Source organism: Triplophysa dalaica, chromosome 2, assembly GCF_015846415.1.
Source record: "Triplophysa dalaica isolate WHDGS20190420 chromosome 2, ASM1584641v1, whole genome shotgun sequence".
In the NCBI taxonomy this organism is placed as follows: Eukaryota; Metazoa; Chordata; class Actinopteri; order Cypriniformes; family Nemacheilidae; genus Triplophysa; species Triplophysa dalaica.
In genome coordinates, this window is record NC_079543.1 from 1,459,296 (window position 1) to 1,473,439 (window position 14,144).

General features: G+C 35.2%; 1 protein-coding gene across 2 annotated transcripts; it reads left to right on the top strand.

Annotated features, from left to right (window-relative positions):
- Positions 1-8,640: 8,640 nt before the first annotated feature.
- Positions 8,641-13,122, top strand: LOC130437872 (uncharacterized). 2 transcript variants are annotated; one of them, XM_056769521.1, is made up of 3 exons: positions 8,642-8,747; positions 9,036-9,053; positions 11,544-13,122. In XM_056769521.1, the coding sequence occupies exons 2-3, from the start codon at positions 9,048-9,050 to the stop codon at positions 12,516-12,518; spliced, it is 981 nt and encodes a 326-aa protein (XP_056625499.1). In that variant the 5' UTR covers positions 8,642-8,747; positions 9,036-9,047; the 3' UTR covers positions 12,519-13,122. The 2 variants fall into 2 exon arrangements, with proteins under 2 accessions (XP_056625506.1, XP_056625499.1); XM_056769528.1 differs by lacking the exon at positions 9,036-9,053 and having other exon boundaries at positions 8,641-8,747.
- Positions 13,123-14,144: the final 1,022 nt, after the last annotated feature.

Sequence of the window (14,144 nt, forward strand, 5' to 3'; positions counted from 1 at the left end):
AGCAGTTACCATCACATGATCACAATGGATCTTCTGATCAAAAATGAATTTCCTCATGATTCTATTGTATTTGCCATTTGTTTCAAATCTAATAAAGATTTAAAAAACTGTTCTTTTCATTCACAGATGAATATTCACTATCAGTATCTATTTTGATTAGTTGTTTCTCATTAGAAAGTGTAAATCCAGTCATCATTTGTATGATATCACAAACCTTCTTAGAATTATTATTCTTCTTAAAATCTTCCTCCAACAACTTCTGGTGAATATCCGTGATTGCCTCAATTCATTGTTTTAACTCCCGTTCTGTTTGTTTTAGTGCTTTAATATCTTATATATTTCTATAGTTTCAGTAATTGTTATTCAGCTCGATCTTAACCTGTTTCATAGGAATGATAATTCAACACAAACATGTTCACATGTATAATCATTTAACACTGAAGTTCTTTCATCTAGTCAATCAAATCTAAACAAGATTGTTTGAATTAGTTTCATAGTTTTATTTTCTGCCCTTTACTTTAATCTTCTACACAAGAATCATGTGAACTACATTATGGTCAGAATTCAATATTGGTGGAATAAATTAGGACATTTAAGCATCTTCAACATTTACAAAATATGTTTTTAAAATCTATTGTATACGTGTCTTTAGCAGAATCTGATGTTCAGTTATTTAACAGAATGTTGTAAATACATGATTATATGATCATATAAGATCAATCACATCTGAAGCAGAAACATCATCTGATCACATTAGACAAGAGATCATAACCAGTAAAAGATTGAAAATCTCTTGATATCTGAATGAACAACAACAGAATCAATGTCAAATCAATACACAACATTTGTAAATATATGTGATACATGTGATCAATACTCAGACAGATTCTTTAGGTACAAACCATTGAATCAATTAAAAGTGGTTGATTTGCTGAAGTTATTTATATTGAATTAATATCACTTTTTGCAGCGACTATTACTGCGATGTTGAAATATTTCTACAGATGACCATTATTTTGATCAGTGTTTGATGTACTTTGGCTAAATATAGTTTAGCAGAAATCTTCATTATTTCTTTGAGGTATTGGTCAGCATTAGCTGTGTACATTTGTGTACATTTGTTCAAACAAATTAAGTTGAGGGAAAATAAATATACTCCCAGATGTATCAACTCAAAACAAAACATGTTGATACAAATAAGCTGTTACAGTTTCTAAATACATTAGACAGATTTATGAGTTCTTCTATGAAGAAGTGACATAACTATTTTGGTTCTTACATCAGCGTGTTTCTGACCGTAATAATTTGAGTGATTCTCTTCAGAAAACACTGAAGGAAAACTGGACGAGAGCGCTGGAGACACAGAACATAAAGTCACACGTGGATTTCACGGTTACTGTACGTTGTGTTCATGAATAATACAAAGATCATCAGCTGATTTATTTTGAGTATTTTGTATAAGTGTCTTTTGTAGAATCATTATACAGAGGAACCAGTGAAACTAGATTAACTTCACATTAAACCAGAATGATTTTCATTATTCTTGTCATCATTAAACACACACACACCTTTATTTCAAGTTGACATCAGGTCAATATTTGATAATAGGGTGTGAGATCAGAGAATCTCAGATGTTGTGAAAACATGATTATAAGATCATTCACATCTGAAGAGTGAACAAGAGCAAAGACGATCTACTTATCACATTGATGTTAAATTCACAATACTCAATATTTAATGCTAAACTTCCATCACTTATCAGAAGTTGTATGATATTTTGATCAATCATCATAAATGTGTATAAGCTCTACTTATTTCAGAAAATATGAGTTTAAAAAACTTCAAGCACTTTCATTTCCCAAAAAGATAATTCACACACAAACATCAAGAATCAGAAAATGAATCTAAACAATGGTTACATGTTTCATGCTGCAATGCATCATACAAAATTCATTTGTGACTCCCAGAATGCATTGCAGCATGAAGCATTTAACCTTCATTGAGGTTCATATGAGAATTCTTTATGTCTATGTGTGGTCAAGTTTGACAGACTTCTTTGTATTTGTTATGTACTTTAAAATGTGCTCAATTTTCTATAAAGAAGCTGGGCTGTCATTGAATTTTCTCGTGATTGTCTCGGCATAACAATGTGAACTACAGCCATCAGAGAGAAACGACAATAAAAAACTAAGAATCAAACCTCACAACTCAAACAAACACTGATCATCATAATAGAGACATCAAACCAGTTATTTTCAGTAAAATATTAACAGAAATAAACTGTTTATTCTCAAAAATATAAATAAATAAAGATGTTAATGTTGTTTGTGAGATTGTGGCTGAAGTCAGTTGTAGTCGTTGTGTTTTATTTCTTTCTGTTGTTGTTGTTTCTGTGTTCATCAGTGATTCTGTTTGTTATCACTTCATTATCTCTTTAACTACAACATTCAGTGTCACATTTGTCAGTGTGTAGTATTCACACTAAACAGTGTTCATTTCATTTGGACTAACACACGTGGGGTCTACATGGAACCTGCAGACAAAACCAGATGAGGCCCAGAAGACAGACCACATCAAACTCATCAGGGCCACATGTGTCTTTGCTCGCGATTGGATACTTTACGCAGGGTCGAGATCGTGATTAATATTTTAATAAATATTTTCGCTTTGGCTGGGTTTTTTGAGTTGCTGCATGTTTTCTATTGAACGTGAGCTTGGCCCGTTTCAATAAGGAAGTTCAACCAACACAGAGTTAAAATCTGAACTCTGAGTTGATTTTCTCAGAGAATCGCTACTCTGAGTTTTCAGTTTCAGACCAGCTGATTTGAGTTAGTTCAATCCACTCTGAGTAAGTTCACTCTAGGTTATGCGCGTGCAGCATGGCGATGAAAAGCCATCATCAATTGAGTGAAGATAGCACGATTCACCATGGCAACAGCACGTGACAAAAAGCACGTTCATTTGTCGCCAATCGAATTGAAGGTACTATTACAAGAGTACAGTGAATATGAGCACATATTTAGAAAAAATGTATTCACTTGTTAATGCGCAAAATTATATGTCAATCACTTTTATATTTATTTTGTTGAAACTGTGAAAATGGGAATTATATATGGAGATGGTGGTCTAGTGGGTTAAACCCAGAGGTGGACAATCCTGGTGCCATAAAGTAAAAGTCCTGCCATATTTTTGTTTCACTCATTAACTCAGCAGCTGATTTCACCAGCGGAGGAACCAAAACATTCCTTTCAAGTCACAAGCAAGTCTCAAGTCAAATCTCAAGTCCTCAAAGAGTTAAAGTTAATGAGATGATTAAGTGAGTAATTAAATGATGATTGAGTGATGAACACCTGCTGTTAACAATCAACATCACTGAAGAAAAGAGAAACACAAGAACTACAACTGACTTCAGCCACAGCCTTGGATGACATCAGCTGAAAAAAAAAACATTTTCACCATAATTGTGATCAGTGTTTGCTTTAGTTGTGCTCTTGATCCTTTCAGTAATAGGTTGTGGGTCTTTTTCTTTTTCTTAAAGTTAATGAGATGATTAAGTGAGTAATTAAATGATGATTGAGTGATGAACACCTGCTGTTATTGAGATGTTGATGTTTTATTGGTTATATGATGTCACCATCATGGAGATCAGTGTTTGCTTTAGTTGGACTCTTGACCCTTGACTCTATTGTTAGATTTTGCACTGTATCAATTCATGCACTTTTGTAGAGCAGAGAGATCAGTTCTGTGAAGTGTTTAACTCTTCACTGCTTATTATGATGAGTTGATCCAACATTGAAAAGTTCACATTAAAGAGATTTCTTTTTGATCATGTTTATGTATAACATAATGAATCCTGTACACTCAGTGTTTAAAAACATTCACGCTTATTTAACATTATCAGTGAGAAACTTTTAAAGCAGCGAAACAAATGCTAACTTAAAATCTTCAAGTCATACATCAAGAACCAACATATGAAGCTCAACAATGGTGATGCTCAACAAAATACTTCAAGCTGCAATGCTTGAAAAACTCCCATCATGCAATGCAGTATGACTAATTATTGTCACCACTGTTGAGGTTCATATGATAAATGTTCATGTGTAAAAGGAGGTTTTTATATCCAAATGCAGATCATAAACCTAGAGAGATTTAAACCAGAAACACAAACTATTCAATATTTGATTTAGCATTGAACAAAGTTTTGCTATAAAAAAAATTGTAATTATTTAAGCAATTATCTTTGAAGGATTAAGACATTTATATAGCGCTCAATTGTTATTCCTGTACACCTAAAGTGCTTTATAATCATATGTGGGGAGTCTGTGAGACCTCCAGTGCGCTCAAGACATACCAGCTATAGGTGTAGAGGAGAGACAGAAACAGATCCACTTCCTGAAAGGCTCAAGAGCCCAACTAAAGCAAACACTGATCACAATTATGGTGAAAATGTTTTTTTTTTCAGCTGATGTCATCCAAGGCTGTGGCTGAAGTCAGTTGTAGTTCTTGTGTTTCTCTTTTCTTCAGTGATGTTGATTGTTAACAGCAGGTGTTCATCACTCAATCATCATTTAATTACTCACTTAATCATCTCATTAACTTTAACTCTTTGAGGACTTGAGATTTGACTTGAGACTTGCTTGTGACTTGAAAGAAATGTTTTGGTTCCTCCGCTGGTGAAATCAGCTGCTGAGTTCATGGGTGAAACAAAAATATGGCAGGACTTTTACTTTATGGCCCAGGATTGTCCACCTCTGGTTAAACCACTGAACTGGTAAATCAAAGGTTGCTGGTTCGATCCCAGCATCCGCCACCAGTGTGTCCTTGAGCAAGACACTTTACTCCATGTTGCTCCAGGGGGATTGTCCCTGTAGTAAGTGCACTGTAAGTCGCTTTGGATAAAAGCGTCTGCCAAATGACTAAATGTATATTTATCTCTGCGAATTAATGCAGCTTCCTCTTCTATGGGTTTCTGAATAAACAGACATGCCATTTTAAGATCTGTGTGACTAAATTGAGCGCGATTAGGAACACGAATCAATAAACAAATGACGTATGCACTTTTAACACCGCTCGCGCTTCGAAAAGGGGGCGGAGATTGTAACAAACCCTGGGTTTGCGGAATAAAACCTGCTCCCGACCAGGTTAGGTTCACGGAGTGTGTTACTCTGGTTACTCACTCGGAGTATAAGATACCTCGCTTTCTGAAACCAAAAACCCTGAGTTTTCCGTTTTCTGGGGTTGACTTACTCTGAGTTTGCCCTTACCCTGCTTTCTGAAACGGGCCCCTGCAAGATTCCTGTTTTGTGTCAAGTGTAACCGCTGGGGACAATTCTTTGAACAGTACTCTGAAACCATTAGCTGGTAGGTCGATGCCGATCTTTACTTAGGTTGTACGATAAAGGCTTGATTCTCCGATCCAAGTTTCACATTGGAGCGGAAAGACTTTGTAGTTTTTTTGGAAACTCGAACTGATCTACGAGAGATTCGGCTCATCTGAACTGAATTGTTCGATCCATGGACACTTGTTAATGGAGTCGTTTCAGTTATAAGCTTGTTTAAATAGAGCCAATTTACTGCCTGTGTTTTTAAATTCATATTGTGAATATATTGTTAACTCCGAACTGAAGCGTGTTACATTTGAGAATAATACGAGTCTCATTAATGTTTCAATCAAATTGAACTAAAGATTACTGTCATTTTGTCCAACCAAGTGAAACATCTTGCGTTCATTTTCTTTGGTCAAACTAATTTGGTTAAGTTCTAAAGGAGACAATCACAGGGTTCCCAGATAGCAAATTTTTGCGGCCCACATCTGGCCCACACTTTACTCCCCATACTTTGCTCATCTGGCCCACATACGGCGTGGAATGATGGCACTTGTGCGGTCCGCTCCTGTTTGCCAGATTTCCAGCTGACAAAAGTCACCATCATGGTGATCAGTGTTTCCTTGAGTTGGGCTCGTGACACTTGACATTTACTCTTGAACATAGGTGTACTTATAAAGTACATTTGTCAAAGAAATTGAAATGATGCTCTGAGGAATGGTGTTGGTTGGTGGTCAGTGAGATATCTACCATGTTTACATTCAAATAAATTACTGTCTTGCTGATCTTGAAATTACATAAAAATTTTTGGGAGTTTGATTACAGTTTTCAGTCTTCAAAGCTGTTTTGAAAATAAAAATTACTCCGAATTTAGACCCACAGACATGAAGAATCAGTTTATGAATCTCAACAATGGTAAGAATAAACAAAAGAAAACTTCATGCTGTGATGCATGCTGGGTAACTTCATAGCACAAAACTAATTAACAATTCCCAGCATGCATTGCGGTTGATCCGCTTATCTGAGTTAGTTGGTTGTTTCTCACCATTGCTGAGATTCATACATTGATTCTTGATATCTGTGTGATTCTAAAATTTTGTTTGATAAAAATACATCCGTTTTTCATAAATCTTTCTAGATATCTAAAAAAAGTCAAATTTCCTGATTTTACAATGTCCTTTCAGGATCTTTATCATGCACTCAACCTAAATGAGTCCTGAATCAAGCTTTAACATCACAGAGGTTTCACCAAAACCATTTAGTTAGGTTCATATTTGCTCTGCCATGACAAGTGAACTTTATAAGCACCCAGTTTCAGCAGTTCAAACGTACCTTTACTCAGGGGTCAAGAACCCAACTCAAGGAAACACTGATCACCATGATGGTAACTTTCTTAAAACACTTAAAACATGTGAAAAACCTCGAAGGAACGTTCTTATAACAATTGTTTGTTAGCTGGGTTGTATTTCAGGCTGTATTTCAGGTTGTAGTTGTTATGTTTCTTTGGGTAAATACTTTTTTGTAGTTTTTGTTGAACTTTTCTGCAGTGATGCTGTTTGTTAACAGCAGATGTTCATCACTAATAACTCAATCATCACTATAATAATAATGAAACTCAATACAAATTCTGTCAAACAGGAGCACAGAGAGGTGTTGGTTTTGGGATAAATCTGGGCCAGAATTGAAATGAACTGTTGTTTATATTTGGTTCAGTTCTGCTTTATTTGTTTTGATGTTTGACATGTGGCATAGCTTTGGCATGCCTGTGGCCCAAATCTGGCAAACAGGAGCGGACCGCACAAGTGCCATCATTCCACGCCATATGTGGGCCAGATGAGTAAAGTATGGGGAGTAAGGTGTGGGCCAGATGTGGGCCGCAAAAATTTGCTATCTGGGTTGTTTATTTTATTTTGTTCCTTATTCATAATCTCTTTGAAGAGCAAGATCCTCATAGAACTGAGTGTATGCAGTATCCCTATACCTAAAAAAGAGAACGAAAGACACATCTGTATCTCATCTTCATCATTTCAGACCTCAGGGCAGAACGTTTAGATTCCATGCAAATGTCAACCTTACCATAAAAAGTAATATATTGTGATTAAAGTTTTTTATTATGCTGATAGCACAGACGTCCATATTTGGTTGTTCATATACCCATGTGAGTTCTTTTAAAGCATTTTTAGTGAATGATTGTCACGATCCTGGCTGTGTTTTCCCCGGTGTTATTTCTTTTAGTTTGTTTTCCTGAGTTCACGTTAACATGTCATTTTGTAGGTCTTTGTAGTTTCTTTAGTATTAGTTCTGTTGATTATTTTTAGGTGTTCCTTGTATGTCCGCTTGCTATCCCATATACTATATATCCCAATGTTTAATTTCTCAGTTGTTGTCCCAGTGTTCCGTTTGTCAGTGTCCCTGTTATCTGGTGTTTTCATAGATTTAATTTTTCCTTTGTTGTGTTATTCTTTAATTACGTTGTACTTTGTTTCTTGTTTAAATAATTGTTTTTCTGCATGTGGATCTGTTTCCTGCCTAGTTACTCAATTGTTACAGTGATATTCCAGAGTCTGGTAAGGGCCATTTCAGTAGGATTTACTTGTAAAGAAGCTTGAAAAATATTCACTCAGAAAATGAAATGTAAAAGCTAAACACAATTATTTGTAGCTTTAATTAGAATTACTTCAATTTAAAATTGAAGTAAGTTTAAGTAAAATGTGCTTTTCTGTCTCAATAGTTAGTCTAACACTTTCACTAACCAAGGGTGCCATATTTCTCGGTACAGCTTCAGTGTACTGGATCTGATTCATTCCTCTTAAAGTGACAGCAGCATATTACTGATGTCTGTAAAATACCCACTGTTTGTGACTCAATAGCTTCTGTAACTTCAATTATGATTCATGTTAATTCATTTGAAAATATGCAATGTTATGTTATATTTTATTTCTTCAATTTAATTCTATACCTTAACATGTTTGTATACAGTATGTTCTTGTATTTTCTGCTTTGCTCTTTGTTTTATTGGTGCTGTTAGTTGTAACTTGATTATTTGTTCTTATTTTTATTTGTCAGTTGTCCCTTTTCCCTGAACATAGCTCATACCAAACTGAAACCGTGACCCTAAAACCATGACACAAACCAAACTTAGTCATTTGAACCGTTACACCCCTACTTACCAATAATGGCATAACTGATGATTATTCATAGTCACCTCATAACTGCTTCCAGTACATTCTTTCTGACACACCCTCACAGACAGTTTATGTACAGCTCTGTACAGCTTCCTGATGTCGTAATACAGGGGGATTGGCCTCTAAATCTATAAAATCTGAGTGAAGTTCAGAGAGTAGCCACAAATCTAGTTAAAAGAATCAAGATCTGGAGCCGCTCCTCAATTAAAAAACAACATCAGAAAAACAGAAGAGAAAGGTGATATGATTTGTATTATTTTTTAGTACATACACTTTTTTTATCCTATTTAGAATTTATTTACAATAAACTATATAGTTTAAACAAATAATGAATGACTGATAGAGATGCTTTAACTGTGGTAAATAAACTGTAATTTGTAACAAGGTTTAGATGACATTGCAGATAAAAAGAATGACATTATTGTTCAGTAGAAAAACATTTCTCACTGCAATTAATTAAAAAATTTATTGTAAACTGAAGTTATGCTGTTACATTGAACTCTAAGCAACATTTTCTTTCCCACAGAAAAACTGAAAAATGGCGGTAAGTGCGATATTAACAGACACACTAAACCAACAGTTCTCAGTTGTTTTCATGTGGTCAACCACTTCAACAAAGAAAATACAAATGACCAGACCCATCACACCTCTATAGAGGAAACCAGGGCTGCCTAGTCAGCTCATAGTATTTTCTATTGCATCAATCATAATTCTTAAACCTTTAAAATAGAGATTAGGAAGATGTATGTTACCACAGTCGTTAGCATTAGTTAACTATTGAAGCCTTTTCTCTTGTTGTCTCAACGCGACCTTCCGTCTTCCGACTATATAAGACAGCCTAGTCAGTTTATCGTTTTATTTTGATATTGCATCACTCATAGCTCTAACGTTTAAAATAGAGTTTAGGAAGATGTATGTAACCACGATCATTACACTGTAAAAAATGTTCCGTAACTTTTACGGAAAAATACCGGCAGCTGTGGTTACCAGTAAAATTCCGTAAAAAATACAGGAAAAGAATGTAAACAGCTTTGCAGTTTAAAACTTCAGGGCACAAACTTCAAACTGTGTATGAACTTAATACATTTGAGCTTTTTATATTAACAACATTTCTTTATAGAAAATGAAAACTTGGTCCAAATGCATAAAAGTGATAACATTACATTTACTTAATTTATTTCTTTGTAATTCATTATTAAAGTCACTTTTAAACAAAGCAACATGCAACATGACATCAGAGTATCTTTGCCTGACCGTGACTTAAACACAGACTCCACTCTTCAGCTTAGTGGTGACCCACATAACATTTAATATCAGAAGAGAAAAGAGAAAATACAAATTCCGTAGTTTTTACGGAAAAATACCGGCAGCTGTGGTTACCAGCAAACTACCGTAAAATTACGGGAACATCCTGTTTTTATTCATCCAATCAATTCACAGTGGAAAACATGAGCCACACCCACTATTCATCTTGTAAATACGTCAGAATACTGAAGACGATCATCACTTCTGCTTCACAGGGACTGCAGCATAACATTCATGACTTGATGCTTTATTGCGGTATTTAAAGTCACCGTTTTTGTGATCAGTGTTTGCTTTAGTTGGCCTCTTTCAGCCGTCATAAATAAGTTTACAGTTTTCTTTGTGCTGCTATGACATTGTTTTATATAAAACACAGTCTTGAAGCAAATCACATCAAATGAAAGTGTGATTAGGCATACAAACACCTCAATGACACCTACAAACACCTCAATGAATCTACTTTTAAAATTCACATTTCATGAAACAATCAATCTAAAAAGTATTTGAACCGTTAAAAAGCTTGCATTTCGGCTTTGACTCAGACATCAAGAATCAGTTTATGAATCTCAACAGTGGTGACTAACAAATGAAAAGCTTACAGCCGCAATGCATGCTGGGAGTCATTGACGAGTTTTGTGCTTTGATGATACCCAGAATGCATTGCGTTTATATTTAGAGGTTTTTTCTGTTGTCACCATTGTTGAGACAAACTGTTATATTCTAGATATCTGCTAGAACATTTATCACGTGTTAGATGTGCTGTTAAAGATATTCAGTACATTAATTAAATTTGATCAAAATCATGAATGAAAACAACAAGTAACTTTAAAGCACTACCTAAACTCTTGAACATGTACTTACTCTCCGTCCCAATTAATTTAATGCGTTAGCTTTACCTGAGCTTTCCACCCACCTGAGTCAGTGTGTTTCAACTCATAGATGGCAATACTGGGAAAGACTTCTTCACATGGAAAGCAAAGGGTCAAGACCACAACTAAAGCAAACACTCTTCACCATAATGGTGACTCAACAAAACCATCAACATGTAAACTTGTGTTCATTTTCAATTAGAACTTTTGTAGACGTGCAACAGAAATAAAGTGACAGTGGTGTCTGTAAGTGAAGGTGATAAAAGTGTTTGTGGAGTTGAAAAAAACTCCTTGTGAAAACTTTGGAATTTCACTGTTCATTTCCCAGAGAATTTGACAGTGTTATCCGTATTTTTATGGACGTTTTTTGACAACAGTTTTCTCTGTGAAAACTACAGAATTTTACTGTTAATTTTACAGCATTTTTTACAGTGTTTTTCCGTAAAAACTATGGAGTTTTTGCTGTTAATTTTACAGACAATTTTACAGTGTTTCTCCGTATTTTTTACGGACACTTTCTGATAACAGGTTTTTTGTGTGAAAACAACAGGATTTTACCGTTAATTTCACGGGCATTTTTTACAGTGTAGCTCTCAAAGCCTCGTCGTCTCTTGTCAAATGGCTCAACGCGACCGCAGAAAAATAATGGTTTTGGAGATGCTACGATTTGTTTTGACATTGCAAATAAAAATCCAATCAAATGCTGTTGGTCGGTAAAGTATACATTACATTTATGCATTTTGCAGATACCAATGCGACTTACATTGCATCATCCTATACACAAGAACACAAGCATGGGGTCTTATAGTTTAAAAACATTGTTTGCATGTTTAATATATGTGTTAAATTTCCCCCCGACACAGGATTTTCAGAACAGCAGGATTTTTCAGAAGGGACCAGAAGTAGTCTTCGAGCGAGAACACATTATAATAGAAGATCTGAAAACAAGAGATGAAATGAGAAATAAAAAAATGTTTCGTTATCTGCCAAAAAACATCCCGGATTATCCAAACCCTGTTGAATTTCACATCAGAGAGGTGACTCATGTCACTAACAAGACAAATCTACCAGAGATCTGGAAGTCAGAAGGATTCAAGGGATTTAAAGATTTTGATCAATTCCCATTGTCATGGTGGAGTCTGACCATTAAAGAAGAGAATATACGAGAAGCTGAGGAGCGATATCTCGAGAGCTTGTTCCCAGACAGAACCCAAGAAAATTTGGCAGAACAACAGCCATTCCTGAAAGATTTCACCAAATCGCCCACTTTTGAAAATTGCACATCACGCTACGGCAACTTTCGGTTCACGTTTCCTCTGACTGAACTGATGAAAGAGTACAAACAACAGATGTGTGGCGGTGAAGATCCAGTTCTCAGAGTGTATCAGACCAAACTCTATAAGAAGGCAATTGTGTATGCTGTCCTCATTCACAGGCCTCAGTTGAATGAGAATTTTAAAGATTATCCAGAGCTTACATCCGGTACACTGGTATCTTACGAGTCTGGTAAAATCATCTGGAAAGCACAAGCCATTTGTGAAAACCACAGCAAGAAGATGATATTGAACCGTTTGAACAAAACAGCTACAATAGAACAACTGCGTGAATACGAGTTTTATGTGTGGGATGATGTGAGTCTCGCCTTTCACCTCGACGAGAACGAGATCTTTAATTTCCCTAGAGAAAGGCTTAGAGAGTGTCTCACTTGTTGTAACCTTGATCCAAAAATAAATCTTTCACGAGGAGAAAACTGCAGTACACTCGAAAAAGCTAAAGAAACAGTTGAGATGATATGTGTAAATAGTGCTAACGTGACGAAAGAAGAAGACCAAAAATAGTCTGGAGACAACATGATCTACAGCGGAGGAACATCTGAGCTCTTCAGAAATACATTTAATATACAGGCTGAGACTTAAATTAGAGTATCAGGGTTAGAACTAATAATCAGGTGAAGGATGATTTTTGTATCTTAATGTAGTTTTTTTGTCTTATTTGTTCTGTATTATTGATTCTACATTCAAATGAATACATTCAAGTAATCGTAGTTATAAAGATTTATCTTATTTTATGTGCTCATGTTAATCGTTGTTGTCACACAAACATGTTTAAATTTATTTGAAAACAAACCATCTGCTTGTGCTTTCATCCTTTCCTTAAGGTTTGAGGGGGTGAATTTCCATGTTATTTTAGCATAATATCATATTGTGTTTTCTTAAAGAAGCTTCAATAATGTTTTTGTTTGACTATGAAAGTGTTTTTTGTATATGGAGAAGAGGGAATGAACACGCCAGTTATTCTGTGTCAATTGGAGTTAAAGTAATAACAATAATGAAAGCTCTACATTCAACCGAGGGAGGTGGATCTACTGAGAATATATTTTCAATATATATTTTTATTATAAAGCTGAGGGTACATATTACATTAAAATATGTTTAGGAACCAGTGAAGTCTCACAATAAGTCACTCTGTCAGTGCTTTCTTATGGTGCCATCTTTTGGCCGTAGTGAGCAACACGCTTGCAACTGCACTTTTGCATCCTTATGGTTCTGTTTAGTGCTTTACATGTTAATTTTGAGAGAATAGCACATTCAGCTCTGGCATCCATCTAAACGACTGTTTTAAACTAATCCACTGCTAGCAGAGAATTAAAGGATCGTAATGCACAACGTGGAGCCCAAGAACCGATCGACTCATAGCGGAACATGGTCGACTCTGCAAAGTACATTAAAATCCTTTAATGCAAGGCTAGCCATGGATTATCCTGCTTATAATGGTCGCTTGCCAAGTTACAGCTTTTATTGATGTTTGCAGATGTTTCATATTGGGAGAGATCTAAAACAGGGGTGCCCTGCAGGACTGGTTTGGGAAACTCTGCTCAAAATAAGATCCATTTTACATTGCTGAGCCAAAACAGCTTGATAGTGGATACGAAGGGAAATTAGTTTGCCCATCCAGACGTCTCAGACTGACCGGTGCCATCTTGAGCACACTCTGGTCTTGTGGACCTCCTCGGAGTCCACACTTGTGACGTCAGGAGGTGCAGATCTATAGGACACTACACTCAAAAAAAAATTCGGCCCAGTACATAAGATTTATGTATTTTGATTGCATATAGAATTTCCATCCATTTGGATTACATATTCTTAACCTAATTAAAGTAATAAACGTAATGTGATTCAAATTTGCGAGATATATGAAAATGAAACGAGTAAATTTTATGTAATAATATTAATAAATAAAATGCGTTTTAAATAGATAAGAAACATGATCACATATTTGTATGTATTAAACCCAATTTAATTAATATGCATCACATTTAAGTAAATAAATCAAAAGTATTTTATTTTATTAATCAATATGTATTTATTTATTCCTAAAGATAAAAAGTTAGACCACATCATTTCACATTTTTTCACCTATTTATAAATAGATGACAACTATTAAGGTAATTAAGGTAGTGTTAA